Source organism: Hordeum vulgare, chromosome 5H (genome assembly GCF_904849725.1).
Source record: "Hordeum vulgare subsp. vulgare chromosome 5H, MorexV3_pseudomolecules_assembly, whole genome shotgun sequence".
In the NCBI taxonomy this organism is placed as follows: Eukaryota; Viridiplantae; Streptophyta; class Magnoliopsida; order Poales; family Poaceae; genus Hordeum; species Hordeum vulgare.
In genome coordinates, this window is record NC_058522.1 from 118716505 (window position 1) to 118736050 (window position 19546).

The 19546-nt window shown below is 44.5% G+C and overlaps 1 protein-coding gene and 1 long non-coding RNA gene across 2 annotated transcripts; both read right to left on the reverse strand.

The window, feature by feature from the left end:
• Window positions 1-1487: 1487 nt before the first annotated feature.
• LOC123399749 lies at window positions 1488-2546 on the reverse strand. The gene is made up of 3 exons (XR_006610424.1): window positions 2504-2546; window positions 2077-2124; window positions 1488-1555 (listed from the first exon to the last, which is right to left on the reverse strand). It is a non-coding gene; the product is annotated as an uncharacterized LOC123399749 (long non-coding RNA).
• Window positions 2547-2585: 39 nt separating this feature from the next.
• Window positions 2586-2952, reverse strand: LOC123396396 (DNA mismatch repair protein MLH1-like). The gene is made up of 2 exons (XM_045091342.1): window positions 2710-2952; window positions 2586-2615 (listed from the first exon to the last, which is right to left on the reverse strand). The coding sequence occupies exons 1-2, from the start codon at window positions 2950-2952 to the stop codon at window positions 2586-2588; spliced, it is 273 nt and encodes a 90-aa protein (XP_044947277.1).
• Window positions 2953-19546: the final 16594 nt, after the last annotated feature.

Genomic DNA, 19546 nt, shown 5'->3' on the forward strand with positions numbered 1-19546 from the left:
TTGTTACTTGACAAGTTATATTATGTCCTCGAGAATTCTTCTTATGCCCCGAATAGGCACGGTAAGGAAAAGGAGATTCTTCCCATAAAATTACTGCATGACTTTTTGGATAAGGCTGCATGGTCCCTTGTGCTTATAGATGAGAAAGAAATGGAGCAAGTCAGCATTAATCTCCTTGATTTCACCAAGAATGGCATCAAATACAAAAACGCTAGAATGAATCATGTCAGCGTAGCTAGAGATCTACTATACCTAGTCCATTATACTAATTACTACTCCCTCTGTTCACTTATATAAGATGTTTTAGCCTATTCATACAGTACTCTAAACAGTTCAAAACCAGCTGTCTAAAACGCCTTATAAAAATGAACGGAGGGAGTAATAGATATATAAAAAACTCCTACTGTACAATTTAAGAATGCATCCTTATCCTATTAAAAGGCCTGGACTGGCTCCTAGGAATTTGGCAGTTTCTCTTTCAGCTTGTTCGTAGTAAGGAAAATGTAGCCATCTTTCTGCAAAATTTACTGTTTTTTAAAGAAGGGAGAGGCCGTAGCTCAGCTCTACTCTTACTTACAGCTACCTTACATGCCCTACAAATTTCTTTTTAAGCGAAAGAAGAAATACTAAGCCAATATTCTGTCATACAAATGACTAGTGCCGTAGCTTCAAATAGTTTACTATCTTTGCTGCTATAGGGAGAAGGCACACACTATCAAATCTGGCTCAGTCGATCGATCAGGGTGAAGAATTACTTATTCTTCAGCCCGGTCGATCAATCGAGCCACTTTGTTTCTCGACCGATCACACCAACATGCCCCATTGGTGAGCGACGGTTTTGACTAGTATAGTACTGCTTCTCTTATCAAAAGCAGAAGTTTGACAATTTAGTGTGGCACTGACACCGTGTCCATTGATATGGCTGACACTCACTCACACTTAATTTATCCTCCTCATTGTATATGAACTAATGTATCTACATATATAAATAGATGAAGTTCGTGACCATCATATATTTCATACTGTTCTGATGGTGACTTTTAATATTTCCCACATTTATGGTATCTTTTGTTATTATTCTCAAATACGGTAGCATTATTTATCAGATAAATATAGGGTTTGTGGTCGGTGGCGTATATACATGAACATAGAGGAGGCTGGAGTTGTGGAAGTCAAACATACTTGCCACTACTATAGAGTGAGGTGCCATAGGGCAGGTACTTGAAGGCCGCCGCCACCCAATACCGACTCATGCCCAAGCCTTCTTTCTTCTCGTCCTCTTCCTCTGCCCAATACGGAACTCCCGCCATCGCCGCCTGCAAGTGGCACACCTTGCATGTCTATTACCCTACTTTATATTGCAGAAAGTACTCTCATCGATCAAGGGGCTGGAATGCTAAAACATGAAAAGATCATCTTAGAAAGGCATGTCTCCTAGAATTCGAACAGATAAAATATATCCACCTGTAGCAACCTATAAGCTAAGGCATCATCTTCTCCACTGTTGCCTCTTATATTATCCCATGAGATGCTCCATGCAATCATCTCCTTGCACCTGCAAGGTATAAGCAGTTATAAGACAACTAATATCAAGTTATCTTATGGTCATGACACATGTAGCTGTCAGCTATCTACAGGAGATGCCAATGAACATAATATATAAATGGGGCCAAAAATACTGGAAGCAACTTGAAAATAATGAGGAATGTTGAAACCGTGCCACCTTGTAAAACATAGTGTGTCTAGTCAATGCTTCTATATTTAACTAGAACAATATCAACTAACGCAAAGCAAGAGTTGGTCAATCTGTGGTAAGATGCACTCTTGCATGAGTAACTGCACTACTCATGCTTGCCTAGATTTTTTTTGTCTGTACACTAGCTGAAAATGGGTGACAAAGTTAAGCAAATGGCACGAACATCAATCCTGTATGGTTGAAAACTACATAGCAGCAAATCCGGCTTACTACTGAGTCTAGCAATGACAAATCATATCAAACCTCTGTACATGCACCAGATCTAAGTCCTAACAATAGCCGGGCCGTAAAATGGGCGAGGGAGTGGGGGAGGAGCTCACCCTCGAAGAGGTACTTGCATATCTCTGGCGGTTCTTCTTAGAGATGATCTTCGAAGGGAGACAAGGGAGGTTAGATTAGGCACTTGTAGGACCAGAGCTGCGAGCGCCGAGACCGGAGCCGAGGAAGACTCGACCGGAGGAGTCAATTCTTCGAATACACAACAATAATACTTCAACAATAATACCCAAATATTCCAAACATGCCGAATTCTTCAAATACCCAACAATAATATTGTAATCATTCAAAATCTCCAACAGATCGGACTGTGATAGACACTACATGTTGTCTAAAGGCAATTAGCACTAACAATATTTATTTATTTTTGCGGTTGTGCGCTCATTTGACCATGGAATGGCAGCTCCTATGCATTTGTTACAGCTGAGTGAGTCAGAACAAACAGACATCAGATCCAGTGTAGAAAATCACCAAGACCAAAATCCCCAATCGTTCGCCCACATGGCCCTGTATGCACTAAGGATTAGCAGCTTGCAATGAACAGAAATGACGACTAACAACTTGCATCTGAAGGATTTTTGCCCTGGCAGGCATCCGGGGCAGCACCCAGGGTTGAGGGGATGGAGGATTGGTTCCGGGGTTGAGGGTTTATTTAGGAAGCGGACGGGCAAGCGTACCCAGATGATGTAGCCATCGTCGGAGACCTGGATGAGCTTGAGGCTGCCGTCCTTGATGGTGACGGAGATGATGGAGGAGTCGGCGTTGATGGTGTTCTCGATGAGATCCTGCACCACCGACGAGGTCCGATGGATCACCTTCCCCGCGGCAATGCGGTTCACCACTGACTCCTCCAGTCGCCGGATGTGCGGCGACTCCCCGCCCCCACCCCCGCCGCGCGGCACCACGTCATCGACCTCCATGCCCGCCACGCCGCGTCTAGGTACCGGGTGGAGGAGGTGGGGAATGGGGAGGCAGAGACGGAGACGGCGGAGGTTCCATCGATTTTGGTATTCGGGCCGAGGGGAGGATCGGCCGCCATATGTCGTGGGTAGGTCGTGGGGGAGAGAGAGATGGGGATCGCCAAGAGAGATGGGGTCGTGGGATTTCTGTCTTTCACTTTTTTCTCTTTTCTTTTTCACTTTGGGTAGCCAGCCTATCACATGCGAGGCCACGGATCCCTCCCCAGAAACAGATCCTGGCCATCCAGTCCTCCTACATCCAACGCTCAAAACCCTCCCGTCATCCAACACACCTCTATCACTTTTTCTCTTTTTCTTTTTTCAATAGTTAGCACTTAATGACCAATTTGTGCAATAGTATGATGACCTGATGGACGCAAAAGGTCATAACGTTATGGGATTTGGACTCTCTTAGACTTGTCATGACTAATTTCGGAATTTTGGTCATGGGTCAATGACCAATTAAACCACCATCATTTTGGGGGTCATAATTGAGCATTTTTCTTGTAGTGCATTGAACTTGTGCTTCTTGATCTCCATCAGCAAAGCACCGGCATGATCTCCATTGTCACTAGTGCGGCATCATGAGCTCCATCATCATGATCTCCATCATCATGCCGCCATTGAGGTTGTTGCATTATCTATGCTATTACTACTAAAGCTACAACCTAGCGATATAGTAAAAGCATCTACAAGCACAAACGTTAGTTTAAAGACAACCCTATGGATCTTGCCGGTTCCCGTAGCATCGACGTGGAAGTCGATATTTAACTATTACAACATGATCAACTCATACATCCAATATATCATATCATGTCTTTGGCCATATCACATCACATGCATACCCCGCAAAAACAAGTTAGACGTCCTCTAATTTCTTGTTTCATGTTTTACATGGTTGCTATGGGTATCTAGTATGATCCCATCTTACTTACGCAAAGTGTCACACCCTGTTTTTCACCACAAGTATTTTATGTTGCAAAAATCAGAGCTTGTTAAAACTTTTTCAAATAATGTTGTGAGTGCAATGTAAGCCCTTGTATGAGTGAATGCTTGCTTGTCTGATGACTCAAACCCATGAAAAACTTATTATTTTGCTCTTTTCAAAAAAACCCTTTTTCCTTTATATCAAGATCATCTTCATCATGTTGGGATACACTACTAGCTCATGAAGCCAAGTGGCACTTCCAACCAAAGTTGGTGATCTGATCCAAATATTATTTTCATTCATTAAAAACATTAATTGGTGATTTAAAATATTATTTTCCTATTTTATATTTATTTCTGTTTCTAAGGCCAGGAATGATATTCCCACAAGGAAAATTGCTTTCCTGCCTTAGAAAATTCTGAGTAAATTCATGGAAGCTCAGAAGGACATATATTTTCCATATATAAGATTTTCAAACCTATTTTATATGAATATTATTTGAGTCAAACCCTGAAAACAATTCTTGTCTATTTTAGCTTTTTGAGATGTTTCCAAAGGAAATGATCTCAATAAATTCCCATAAAATTACAGGAGCCCTCCCAAGCAATATTAGGTGCTCACGTAAAATCTCACCTTGATCCAAGGTGGGGAAGTGCACCTAATGAGCCCAAAACCCTCTCTGTCCAAAGAAGAGTTGGAACAACTCTACATTGCAAAGTTTCTCCAATGGAGCTGAAACTTTGCACAGGTGTTTGACACCCCAAATGAGGACTCCACACCAAAGGTGGGATTTGTGAGACTCTGTTTGGCCACACTTCCTTTGTAAAGGACAGTACTGGTCATTTTGAGGCATTTTCAAGTTTACAAAGCTAAATTTCTTCAATGGAGCTCAAATTTGGTGAAACCACATGTTTTTACCCCAAGACCAAACCTGTTAAGTTTCAGTTCCAGTGGTGGAGTGGAAGCACCCCAAATCAATGTCGAACACCTACTAACAAGAAGGTAAAAACCCTCCTAGCGACTGTTTTACCCAATGTCAAAGCCCCAAACTTGGTGAGTTAGAGCCCCAGAACACCCTGAGCAGCCAGGCAACCAGCCCCTCCCCAACTCCAAGCACAAGTGACAAGATCTTCAATTTGAGCCGCAGGCCAGTACTGGCAACACTAGTGTTTCTTGCCTCCTTTGACCAGCTCGTGCTCCCACAAACACACAACGACTAGGAACACTCCTAGCAACACTCAGGACATGGATGACACGTCCCAAGTGCCCCAGAGTGTGCCAGCATGCCGTGGCATGCCAAAACTATGCTCTGGGCCTGCTACAGAGAGCCTCCAGCAAGGGGACGTTTCCCCGGCCAGTCCCAACCTCCCCAGTAATGTCCAAGCGATCCCCCAACAGCCATTCAGTGCAAAGCTACCACCAGGGACCCCCTCCCCTCGCGCAAGAGCTCAGGCGACGCGTGCCCGCACACGCCCGACGCGGCTGAGCATGCACGGTCGCTGCGGCTCGACCCCAATCGCTTTCCCTCTGCAGACGATGCACCAGGAGGTCCTAAACCACGTCCCGAACCCGTGGTTTCACGACCAACACCTCACTGTGCACGCACGTGCACCACGGTGAGTCACCGGCGCGCCCGAGTCGGCTCACCGTCGTTGGCCTATAAATAGGTCCCCCCGGCACCCCAGCACCCCCAGGCAGCTTCACCACAACCACTAGACTCCCCCTAGCCGCCAAATCGAGCTCGCAGAGCCCCGGTGCTCGAGATCGACCGAGGCCCCTCCGCCTCGGAGCTCCGGTCAATCTCCGGCTACACGCCGGCTCCTACGCTGCCCGACCTCCCATTGCACTCCCCTTGACGCCAGGACCATTTCCCCCAACTTCTCCGAGCGAATCCGTGCCCCTAGCCACTAGCTCGACGCCAACCCGTAACCCTTCCGCCACGGTCACCTCGTCGCCGGCGACACAGACCACCTCCGGTGACGTCCCGACCACGAGCAGGTAGGCGGAGGAACGAGGGACCCATTCCCGCTCCTAGATTGGCCTGAGGACAATGGTAGCCTCGCCGGTGTCCGTCTCCACCTCTCTGGTTGGAGGTAGGAGAAGGACCCGACAGGTGGAGCCCACCTGTCGGTGTCCTGGGGCAGCCAGCGCGCAGCCGCTGACACTGAACCCAGGGGCCCGCATGTCAGGTTTGAACCTGGCCCGCGCGCGCGTGGTGGCCGGTCTGCTGGCCGGGCCGGCTGGGTCTCCCCCCGTGGCCTTTTCCTTTTATTTTTAAGCTGCAACTTAAATGATTTTTATAAAAATATTTAGCCAGTAGAAAAATATGATTCTTCCACCAACAATTTTCTAAAAATGTATAGTAACTGATTCTGTAGTGTTTGACATTTATCGAATACAGAAACTGTTTTGGTATAATAAAATGATATAAAAAGCATTTGTTTGCTCCTGTTTGCTTTTAAATAAATATGCTTAGCTAATAAAAACTATAGGAAACATTTTCCAAAATAATAAACTGAATTTATTCAAGCTTTGCAACATTTTTAAAAGCACCTTGTGATCTGTTTTGGTGTGAGCTATTATTTATTTATTCCTTTTTTGACGGTAGAGTTACCGAGTGACAGAGGATCCGGAGCGGAAGACCTCGAAGACCCCGGATACCTAGCTGACCAAGGCAAGTAGCCCTTTGACCATGACTTGAGCACAAACATTGTTGCATGCTAGTATAGTTGGTATTCTCCCGTTGCATGTGATCACGATGCCGGTTCATCATTGTGGTGATGGCATCGGAGGCTTCTTCAAAGCCCTTGCATGGTAGTAATGTTATTCATATGGCTCATCGGAGCACAAGCATGATGAGCTTGACCCTACCATCTATGAGGATCATGCTACTGTCATGTTGGCTAGTAAAGTTATAGGTTCATTGCACTGAGCTTGATCCTTGAGGGTCATGTTAATACCATATTGACAAGTAAAGTCAAAGCATTTTATCATGAGCATGATGATGAGTTAAATAAAGAGTTTATGAAAACCCCGTCGGGTGCCACTAATGCCCGAGGTTGATGATGAGTTGGTGATCACTTTTGGTGAAGTGATGCACCGGTATTTTGTGTGAGTATGGTTTCGGAAATGGGATTAGATTTATGATGTGTCGACCGTCCCAATCTTACCAGTACGACCATGTTACCCCTTTATGGGACAGGGCTTTGTTGATTACTCTAGTCGGTACTAGCAAAGAGCGACATTACTACTGACGGGAGTGATCGGTGTCACTCTCGTGATGGGGTCGTGCCAGGTAGGACGACTATGCCATTATTATGAGTTCCAGGCACACCGTTGGTCCCTGCATGGTTGATACAGTCCAGAGTCGGTGCTCGTAAGACGTACAACATGTGGGCTGGGTACCAATTGAGTGGACCTCTTTGTCTAATATCGTTAGGTCAAAGATGATGATCGGGTACTTACCTCAGGTATTGGTGATATACCGCGAGTCGTGGATGACACGGAAGTTTCCCGTTTCTCATGGGTCGAGCATACTACCTCTGCAGAGTGTCAAACAATTCGAATAGCCGTGTCCACGGTCAAGGACAGGTGGGTGGCGCTGCTTAAACTATGTGCGACATTTCCGAATAAACCAAGAGTGTGTGTGTGGTGTTAAAAAGGTGTTGTTATGCGAGTAATAATATGAACAAGTTCGATGACTTGGCATATAGGGTAAACCCGGATGGTTTAGCCCTCATTAAGACATTGAGGTTATGACAGGTCCGATTACTTGGCATATAGGGTGAACCCGGATGGTTCAACCCTTAGCAGATATGTTGATATCTGTAACCTGTTCTTCAAGAGTAGTTCTTTAACTTGTTGCATATACTTGATCATTCCACCAAATTGCATTCCACCAAAGATACATGTTACTGTTATTCTTCATTATAAATGTTCATATCATGGGCTGTTTGCGAGTACATTCAAAGTACTCATTGGCTTGCCACTGGTTATATTATGGACCAGACATGGAAGGACCGGAGTTTGGTAACGAGTACGCCGTCGGAGACGAACCTGCGATCTAGGACGCTTCCAAGTCAGAATGCCTGTCGGTGTAGGCTTGATGGCATGGGCACCGCTTAGCCCTTACGAGTTTCCGCTACTCGATGTATCTGTTTAATTTGGCTTTAGACCTCGCTCTTGGACCCGACCTTCTGGTCGTTTGATGTAATAATTTTGGTACTTGGATGTAAGACTCTATTATTCAGTATCTGTGTTCAGTGAACATTGATCCTTGGGGTCACTATGCACGGCGAACTCGACTTGCTAGTCGGGGTCCCCACACAAAGCCACAATGGTGATATGTGTATTGCTATTTAACCTTCTCCAAGTACCGCCTCGGTCAAATCCAATTCAACTAAAGTTGAAGAAACAAACACCCGCCAGTCATCTTTATGCAACAAGTTGCATGTCAATCGATGAAACTAGTCTCTCGTAAGCGTACGAGTAAGGTTGGTCTGGGCCGCTTCAGTCCAACAATACCACCGAACCGAGAAAAGGCTAAGGAGGGCAGCAAATCGAACGTCAACGCCCACAAACTCTTTTTTGTTCTACTCGAGATATCATCTACACATCAACCTAGCTCTGATACCACTGTTCGGGAACGTCGCATGGGAAACATAAAATTTCCTACACACATGCAATACCTATCCATGGTGATGATCATCTACGAGAGGGGAGAGTGAATCTACATACCCTTGTAGATCGCTAAGCCAAAGCATATATAATGCGGTGATGTAGTGGAACACCTTCGCGATTGAAATCCCAGCCTGTCCCGCGATCTTATCACGATCCATCCCACGATCCCATCACGATCCAACTCGATCTAGTGCCGAACAGACGACACCTCCACATTCAGCACACGTACAGCTCAATGACGACCCCGCCTTCTCGATCCAGCAAGAGAGACGAGGAAGTAGATGAGCTCCCCAGTAGCGTAACGGCGCACCGGTGATGGTGGTGATCTATTCATGCAAGGCTTCGCCTAAGCACCGCAAAAATCCGATCTAGAGGAAGAACTACAAACTAGAGGAGAGGGTAGCACGTGGCAGAAATTATCTGTCAAAAACCCTCAAACCACTAGTATATATAGGAGGAGGGAGGAGGCAGTCTTGCCCACCAAGGGAAACCCCTTGGCGCCGGCCGAACCAAAGGAGGGAGGAGTCCTCCTCCAATCCTACATGGATTAGGACTCCTTCGCAAATTGTCCACCTCTTTTGGATTTTCCTCCTTTTTCCACATGGGCTTACTTTGGTTGACTAGACAGCCCACTAAGAGCTATTGCGCCACCATCAAGTCCACGTGGCCCTCTTGGGGATTGGTGGGCCCACCTGGTGGACCCCAAGTACCCATTCGCCACTCCTGGTACACTACCGGCAATGCCCGAAATCCTTCCCGAATCCAAATACCAACTTCCTATATATCAATCATTGTTTCTGGACCATTCCGGAAACCCTCGTGACGTCTGGGATCTCATTTGGGAATCTGGGCAAAACTTTGGTCACCAGCACCTATAACTCAACCATACCGAAACATCACCGAACCTTAAGTGTGCAGACCATGCGGGTTCGAGAACTATGCAGACATGACCTGAGAAACTCCCCGGTCAATATCCAATAGTGGGACATGGATGTCCATATTGGATCCTACATATTCTACGAAGATATTATCTTCTGAACCTCTATGCCAAGGATTCATATAATCTCGTATACCAGTCCCTTTGTCCTTCGGTATGTTACTTACCCGAGATTTGATCATTGGTATCTCTATAGCTATTTCAATCTCGTTACCGACAAGTCTCTTTACCCGTTTTGTAATACAACATCATGTGACTAACTCTTTATTCACATTGCTTGCAAGGCTTATTGTGATGTTGTATTACCGAGTGGGCCCCGAGACACATCTCCGTCACATGGAGTAACAAAGCCCAGTCTTAATCCATGCCAACCCAACGGACACCTTTGAAGATACCTGTAGAGCACCTTTATAGTCACCCAGTTACGTTGCGACGTTTGATACACACATGGTATTCCTCTGGTCTCCTGGATTTGCATGATCTCATGGTCATAGGAACAGATACACTGACATGCAGAAAATACAAGCAATAAACTGACACGATCATACGCTACGTTCATGGTCAGGGTCTCGTCCATCACATCATTATCCTAATGATGTGATCTCATTATCAAGTGACAACACTTGTCTATGGCCAGGAAACCTTGACTATCTTTTATCAACGAGCTAGTCAACTAGAGGCTCACTTGGGACAGAGAATTGTCTATGTATCCACACATGTATTTGAGTTTCCAATCAATACAATTCTAGCATGGATAATAAACGATTATCATGAATAAGGAAGTATAATAATAACTAATTTATTATTACCTCTAGGGAATATTCCCAACAATTTCCATCAACTATATATTGATATATAGATTCTAAAGAATTACGTAATCAGAAGTCTACAATTGTCGACAGACATTTCTCAACTAGATTGCAAAACCTTTCATATGATTGAGGTCCAAAGACCATGGCCATGGCAAAGTGTGAACAACACTTGGAATGAACTCAAGCAAAGGGTATAATCTAGCTAGAAATGATCTTGCTCAGTAATTTAAAGGTATTCATAAGGAATACCTACACCAATTTTCTTCTGGAAGTCGAATTGAGTATAATCTGGTGGTGAAACATAGAGCAAGTATTGTCGCACAAGGGTTCACGCAGATACCCAACTATTCTCTAGTTGTGGAATATCTTTCTGATAACTTATATCATTGGCAGTACAAAATCATCTATCTCTTCAGTTGATAGATGTAGTGATCACATATAAATGTGGATCACTACATTCAGACATATATGATTGATTCCCGATGGAATCTCACTTCTCAATCGAAATGCAAAATGCAACATACATTATGTAAAAATCAGTAAGTCACCATACGACTTATTGTTGTTGGTACATATGGTACAACCGACGTAGTGAGTTCCTTATGCATAATGATTACTCCTACAATGACGATTATCCATGTTTGTGTGTCTACAATGACGACACATTTAATCATCTAAATGTCAAAGTTTAAAATGGAGGACTTGGGTAAATCTAAATACCGCTGATTATTACAACTTGAGCACCTTAATTCATACATTATGTTATATTGTGTTGTCTATATCCAAAATATATTGGATAAATTCATTGTGGACAAATATTACCCATCCATAGCTCTCATGGTAGCTCATTCTCTAGATGTAGAGAAAGATCTATTTAGGCCAAGAGACGATGGAAATGAGATATTGGGACTCAACGTTCCATAATGCCATTGGATCCACAAAACACAATTGGTTGTGACTCAAGAATATCTATCCGTATCTCCAAAGGCATCAAACACATTGTCCTGGTTTTTCAAGTTTCAGAGAAATCTGAACAATAATACCATTGGATACATTGATCAGATCCCTGCTATGTCAGATCATAGACAAGTTTAGTGTTCCTACTAGGTGTGGTAGCCCTCCCATGAAGAGTCTTCAAACAGACCTCGTGGCTACATCCACCAACCATTATCTAGACGATAATTTTTCTTGTGTTTCCCGGATGCAAATAGGTTATGCAAATAAGCAACATCGCTATATGCATATCTTGCAAATCAAATCATGTGACCGATTTCTCACGAAGTCTCTATCAACTTTTACATTTCATAAATATGTTATTGGAATTGGTACGTGACGGCTTTGAAATTTGGAAGAAACAGGGGAAGTATCTTCCTGAATTATTCATGTTCTATGCATCATATTATACTCTTTTTTCCTTCAAGATTTTGCTATAGAGGTTATCATAAAGGTTTTTAATGAGGTAATATCAACATGAGATCATATGTCCTACTTTTTGTATTCCCCGGGGATTTTAAGGAAGTATGTACGATGTATTTATTGTACTCTAAACTCTATGAGTCTCCTTGTATTGAGTTAAAAGAGACGATAACCATTATATGTTGCATCATTTTCTCGTTATTTTCCGAGTGGCTTTACATAAGTTTTAGCAACATATCAAACACATATATCCTTATTTTCCCATAGGGTTTTGCAGGTGTTTTCAAGATGATAAGGCTTACACTAAAAAGCATGGATTAGTGGGAGTGTTAGGATTTAATTAATCCTACTAATCCCTACTTTTTCTAACCGGGGTGGTTGCCTCATGTCCCTTTGGACGCACCCCTTCGGGGGCTATATATATGTGTAATCCATCATCAATGAGAACAATGATTCATTTTACATCTTTTGTCTTGTCTCTCGTTTCCTACTCTAAACAATTTCGGTCCTATGAGGTTGGGTTGCGTGTTGGCTATAAATAGCCCATCCCCTTTACCACAAGTTGGTGGCTGCTCAGAGTTTGATACGTCTGTTGTCGTTTGGGAGGAACCCACCTCGAAGGCACTGACCGAAAACGATCCTACGAGGATAAACCCAAACAAGTAGTGCCAGTGTGTTTGAGCATCACTGAAGTTGTTCTGTTTTGAGTGAACTGAAGACGTATTACACTTGAAGACTGTGAGTCTAGAGCATCCAAGAGTCATTGTGGATTCTCGGGTGACCAAATTTTTACGGATTTCAGAAGTCTCCCCTGAAGACTTACTTGAGTGATTGGACGTGGTCTAAGTGACCTCGTCTCAAGGGGAACAAGGTGAATACGAGGTCTTCGGAGATATTTCTCAGCCTCCCCAACCATACGTACAGTTGTCACAACAACAAGAACTCATCCAACAAATCTTGTGTCTTTATCAAGCTAACGGTTATATCTTTCACTCTTTTACCTAACTGTGTGAACACATACCACGAAAGACATTCATACCTGCCGTTTATCATCATATTGTCTGAATTTATCTATGATTTATCTTAGTGTGTACGATGACTATGCTTAACATCTTAGATCCTTGACTGTTATCTCTACTTGATCCTATTTCGCTTCTGCATACTTTGAATACATTCAGTCTTTCCAAGCACTTCATAGAAATTGCCTATTTTCAACCCCCCTCTAGTCGATAACTAGCAATTTCATTTGAAAACCCACCCTCAACCATAGGACTGAACACCTTGTTGGGGAAGGATCTGAAGTTCCTTTATTCCATTTTTTGAAAATCCTCATATATTAATTTGATAAAACAACATTCTTACAATCCTTCATTATTCCAATGACTTGAGCGAGGTGAGCCACCTTCTCCTTCTTGCTGAATCCGCACCAAATGTGTGAGATTTGCACTATTACAGCTTTTGTCCTTTCAAATTTCAATGTTTTTCTTTCTGAATAGGTACCAGTATTAATCAAATCACTGTTCCCCTGATTGAGGAGCGAGCCACTCAGGGAAAACAAATTTTCAAAATTTTGGTCGAATTATTAAAAATGATTGTTTTCGCTGAGCACTAGAAAACATAATCTCATTCGAAAATTTAAAACGAATTAAAAAATCCATTTTGTAAACCCTCTAATTAAGAGGAAAAAAGTAAATCATATGATACATTTTTCTTATGCCCTCCAAACAAATTGTCAGGTATAGGCATGCACTCTTATACCGCTAGCAGTATAATAGAGATACAAGAAACAATTTGTTGGTTGGTGAAAATAACCAAATAGGAAGGAGTTGCGGCACTAAGAAAACCTGGAACACTTGAAGCTTATAGTTATATAATATAATATTCTTTTGCATCGAGAAAGTTCACTCACATCATAAGATTCTGAGAATTCATTTGGCTTACTATACATCAGCCACAAGTTACGCCATGAGAGACGAGACCAATTGAGCTGAGAGAGAAACAATTTTTTCTAAGCTACTCATATTAGAGGGGAATCATCCTCTCGTACATACATATTACGATCATTCCCCTACAGCCCAGCCCATGTCATGTTATTCAAACACATATAATACTAACAGGTAATTTCTGATCCTTTTATAGTTTGATGGGATTATGCATGCATAACCCAGGTCCTGTTGTTTTGTAACACATGCATGCATGCATGCTAACATCGAACAATCACTACTTATATTCGAATGGTTTTCAACAGAAAATTATTGGCGGTCCTCCATGATGCATTGCTATGTCAGAACTAGATCAGTAGAAATTTATTGTGTATGACCCAGTTTATGCATTCCTCGTAACAATTACGTGTACCATCAAAAATAAAACTTTCTAGCCAATCAGTTAGCACCCATATGTGTTTGGGTAAAAATAAGGGGTAATGGGTACCGCGCACACAGATCGACATGCATGTCACTTACAACGTGTGGTTGTCCATGTATCTCTCATGGCCACACTTTCTTCTCCTAGGAATGCTATTTAACGGGACAATGGCTAGCACAGCATCCATAAACAATCATCTCCTCATCAACAACCTCCTTCTAAACCCGTCATACCCTGAGGAAGTAATCTCAAGGTCCAAAATGGCGGTGAATACTAGGAACACAATTGGTGTCGTTCTCCTCCTGGTCGTGATGGTAGCGGCGGTATCAACACCAGTGGCAACTGCCGAAGAGTTCTGTTGGGACAAATGTATCAAGCGCTGCAAGGGAGAACTAGAGGTTTGCAGCCCAAAGTGCATTCATTTTTGCAACTATCAATCCGGAGCCATAGGATATGTTAAGTGGGCTGCCGATAAGCTGAAGGAGGCCGCTGCTGCCCCGCCCGAAAAGGCTGTCCTCCTCAAGAATGAAGCTCAAACGTACTTAGAACGTGCCAATGCCCTCAACGAGAAAGCTGGGACACCGTGAGTGTGCACCCTTCCGTCTATAGGTGTCGCTGTTGTTATGGTGTCTAAAAATGTTTTGTTTATTTAAATTGTCGTGGTTGCATCCCATTTTTTGTTTCTTTGTTAAAGTAATATCTTTTGTATTATGATGACATGCTTCTTCCGGCGACTCAGTTTCTCTTGTCGACTTTACTTATGTATAATGATTTTCGTTTGATTTGGCTATGTAATAATGAAGTTCCTTCGTATGGAAATGTTCCTTTTTAATGCCCACAGTGCATATTCTCCTATTTTATCTCCATGCAATAAGGATTGGGATCTTTAGGATGTGTAAAACAATCCGTCTACATTCAAGACCAATAAGGCATGCATATTCTAGAGAAACATCCATGTAATTGCTTGTGCATTTTTTAGAAAATGTTCATATATATGTAAAAGACTAACCTTGAAATTCACATGTTTTCATATATATGTAAAAGTGTTTTGCGCATTCTAAAAGAAGAAATGGAAAACACCAGGAAACCACATAATTAGACCTTTTTCCTAGGAAATATATGCCGGAAAAGCCAACCATCCGAAATAACGATGGGCAAAAAATTTAAAAAAATTGGCCATCTATAATTTCCCACGGCCACTGAGGCAATCGCACTTAGTCTTGTGATTGTGAAATTATCGATACAACTTTGTTGATTATTTGTTTGTTCCTCTTCAAGAAAATCATGTATTAGCAACATTTTTATGTCATCCATCCCTATCCTCTCATCTCTCTAGTACAAGACAAGGCTCCTAATTAAGGTGTAGGACTCCTTAGGGCTGCTCGTCTGTCCTTCACACCATGTATCATGTAAACGTACGACCGTCGTCGGGTGTTAACGTTGCTTTACCATCCTTGGAGTACATAAGGTAAAACACTGTACTTCACCTTCTGGTCTAGGTGAGAAGGAGTTTGCATGGAAGAATAAGGCCTGACACCTACACTCGGAACCTACGGTTTCCTTGGCCACCGTCTCCTTGGGCTTGGTGAGGCCATGGCCATGCCGATATCGCTAGTGTAGATAAGTCATAAATCCAAGTCCAAGTCACGATGGTGCCAACAAGACATCAGCCACATCCTCAGCATCTACTTTTGCATCGTCGATGCCCCGGACACCATGTATACGGGTCACCTAATCTCAATCTCGTGTGCTTAATAAGTAAGTAATTACTAAGATAGTTTCCAAGAACCTTGAATTTTTTACAATTGCAAAAGTAAAAATTGTATTTTTTCAGCGACATTATCCATCTAGAAAGGCATCGCCAAACCACTAGCTCTAGCAATATAGCTAAGTCCTTCTTTTTTAATGCACTTCTTAGGAACTCCCAAAGTTTTCTAAAATTGGCATTGTTCTTTTTTCCCTTTTTTTTCTTACAAACCTGATGAAAAGGTAGGGGCATATGCATGTCATGTTGTAAGTCATGCATGTTGATCTGGGTACACGGTAGCCATTCCTCCTTGTTTTTACACAAGCACATATTGGTGACAACTGATTGGCTTGAAAGATTTATTTTCCATGGTGCAAGTAAATGTTACGAGGAATGCATACACCGGGTCATTCCGGCTAAAATTCTACTCCCTCCGTCCCTAAATATAAGACCTTTTAGAGGTTCAACTATGTAGTCATATTTTAAAATATAGATTCATTCATTCTGCTCCGTATCTAGTCTACAGTGAAATCTCTAAAAGGTCTTGTATTTAGGAACGGAGGGAGTAATGATCTATTTATGACACGGCCATACATCATGGACGACCATCAGTATTTTCCTTTTGAAAATCATCTGAATACAAGTAGTGATTGTTCGATTGTATCTTGCATGCATGTGTTGCAAAACGGCATGACTTGGATTATACATGCACAATTCAATGGGACAATAAAGAGACCAACAAAATATCTAGTAGTAATATATGTTTTTGAATAGCATGGTATAGGCTGGGCTATAGGGGAATGATCATAATACGTATGTACGGGGGGAGGATTCCTCTCTAATACCAGTAGCTTGAAAAATTTGTATCACTGTCAGATCAATAGGTCTCTTCTGCTTTGTGGCGTAACTTGTGGCTGAAGTTCAGTGAGCCAAATGAACTTACAACACTGTCTCATGTTAGTGAACCTTCTCTCCGCGAAACAATATGATAGTTTATAGCTATATGCTTCAAGTGTTTTGATTTTTATATTACCGCAACTCCGACCTATTGGGTTATTTTCAGCAGCCAACAATATGCTTCTTTAATCTCTGTTACGAGGCACTATAAGAGTGCATGCCTATACCCGAAACGTTTTTTATGGGCATAAGAAAAATGTATCGTATAATTAACTTATTTCCTCTTAGTGGTGTTACCGAAGGGATTTTGTTTCAAATTTTTTCTAAATCTTCAAATGTTTCCTAATCCTAATCAAAAATCGTCAATTTCAAACAATTCATCCAAAACTTTGAAGAATTGTTTTTCTTTAGGCCGCAGTGCCACCGCCCCCTAGTTCTCACCACGACATAACCAAATCGCATGTTGCCGCTATGTCTTCCCTTTGGGTCGTAGTGGCGTGAGGCATGCTCCCCACGACACACAAGCCACCACTACAATGCCCCTCCGGGATGTAGTGCTGCGACACGCGGTTCTCACTCCCACCCGAGGTCTTTCTGCCGTCGCACCGACCTGCTCGCCGCCCCGAGGTCTTCCCCCCGTCACCCCAACCCGCGCGTTGTCACCTCGGGATGTATTACCCGATGCGCGGTCCACTCCGAAGTGCCCTGCTCGTTGACTTCATGTGGTATGCACCTGTCAGATTTCGGGCTCCGCAATACCGTAAGGATTCGAACATTGGGGCGTTCATGAAGATCTCTCCCTGCTGAGCCTCGCCTAACCCACTACTCGATGGAAACAACGAGGGACTCACTTGATGGCGACGGTTGCATAGAACACAATAGCTTACGGTAGAACATAACACAACAGTTTACCCAGTTTCGGGCACCTGCGAAGCGTAAAACCCCACTCCTGCTTTTGGTGGATTGCCTCCCGTGGAGGTGGTGGATGAATTGGTACAGTGCTCTCGATCCTCCGGAGGCCAAGTGGCTAGGTGTATTGCCCTACGGTTCGAATGAACTCTCCCCTACCAAGTGTTCTACCCTCTCAATTTATAGCGGAGGCCCGGGTCCTCTGCTCTCGTAGCTTCGACGGGAAGGGATCCCACAATCGCCAATTTTGAAGGGGAACACCGGAACATGCTCCCCTTCCCAAAGGTGGTCATCGCCTGCAACGTAACTGTCCGCGCTGCAGGGACTGTCCCGAGGATGACGTTTGCCCTACTGGCATGCGGCAACGGCTTCGTTGCACCATAAGGGAAACCTTTGGAAGATGCCTTTGGAACCCTTGTACGCTTCCGCCTCCTGCCCCTTCTGCTGATTTCCTGTCCTTTCGTGGCGTCACCCTTGACTCCGGAGGCCCGACCTTGCCTCAAAATATCCGCCACTCCGGAGGGGTCCTGAGGAGGCCCTTGCGGTTCTTGACGCTGCTCCTCCTCGTCAGGTTTGGCCCCTCATGAGGGTCATACCCTAAATGGTGCCGAGCCCGTTGGTTTATTCCGATGAGGTGGGCCCGCCTTGGGCAACACGCATGCACGTCTGGGTACCCCCATTCCCAGAACGCCGACAGTAACCCCTGGGCCCGCGGAGTGCTCGGGTGGGCTTCGGGGCGGAGCCTAGGGGGGCAGCATGAGTCGCCCTGGGCCCTGAAATGCCTCTAGGCCAGGCCGGCACATGTCACGCGGCTGGTGTCGGGTCCTCCGTGTTCTCTGTCTCTGCCCCCTTATTAGGTGCCTTGCTTGTACCTTCGGTGCCTCATTGCTTTCCTTCTTCCGTACTCGCCCTTCCTCTTTGGTCTCTGACTCCAACTGGCACCTCCCACATCCAGCGCCGCATAGTTCCTTGCCAGTTCAACAATGGCGCCCGCCAGCAAGCAAAAAACCAAAGGAGCATGGTCCGGCCGTGACTTCTCTGCTCCTGGACTGCACCCTCTCACAAGACACCAATCTCGTCCTCGTGCTTCCATGGACCACGACCGAGTCCAACGAGCATGGGCGAACCGTGATATGGCCTGGCGCCATAGAGGAGCGACCCGCGTCCCGAGCGATATACCCCTTCTTCCTTCACGGTATTTACGCTGGGCTAGTGCCGCTTTTCTCCCAGTTCTAAACCGTTGTCTTGGACCACTATGGGATCCAAGCCCTTCATCTCCAGCCCAACTCCATCTTGCTTCTGTATGTCTTTGCTTTCAACTGTGAGGCTTTCGTGGGTGTGCAGCCTTCGGTTGCCCTCCTCCACCACTTCTGCAGCTTGCGCCTGCACGACGACGCTCATTTGTCGGCGTGTGTCTCCTTCATGGAAGCCTAGAGTGGCAACGTGCTCTTGAAGGTCTAGAAGAAGGTGGATAACTTCACGCACCACTAGGTCCTTATGTGCCTTAACGATGCCACCCCTCGGTTGGAGGAGCCGAAGGAGTTGCTGGAGAAGACCTCCGCGTGGAGCTCGGCGAAGCTCTCCGTCCCTCGGGTTGTGCCCGTGCTGGAGCACTTTTCCCGCAACATCATCGCCAAGAGGCTGACCGGAGAAATGATAGTGAAGGAGTTCCTGGTGCAACGCCTGGCGCCTCTCCACGCACACTCCAAGCCCCTGTGGGAGTATCGGGCTGGCGACGACGAGCTCCGGCTCCGGACCCGGAACCTCCCCATACAGGACCTGAGCAGGGTCATGGCGATCTTGCTGGGCGGCGACCCTGGCGACCTTCCTGAGGCCCTAGGTCCATTATACCATCGTGACGACCG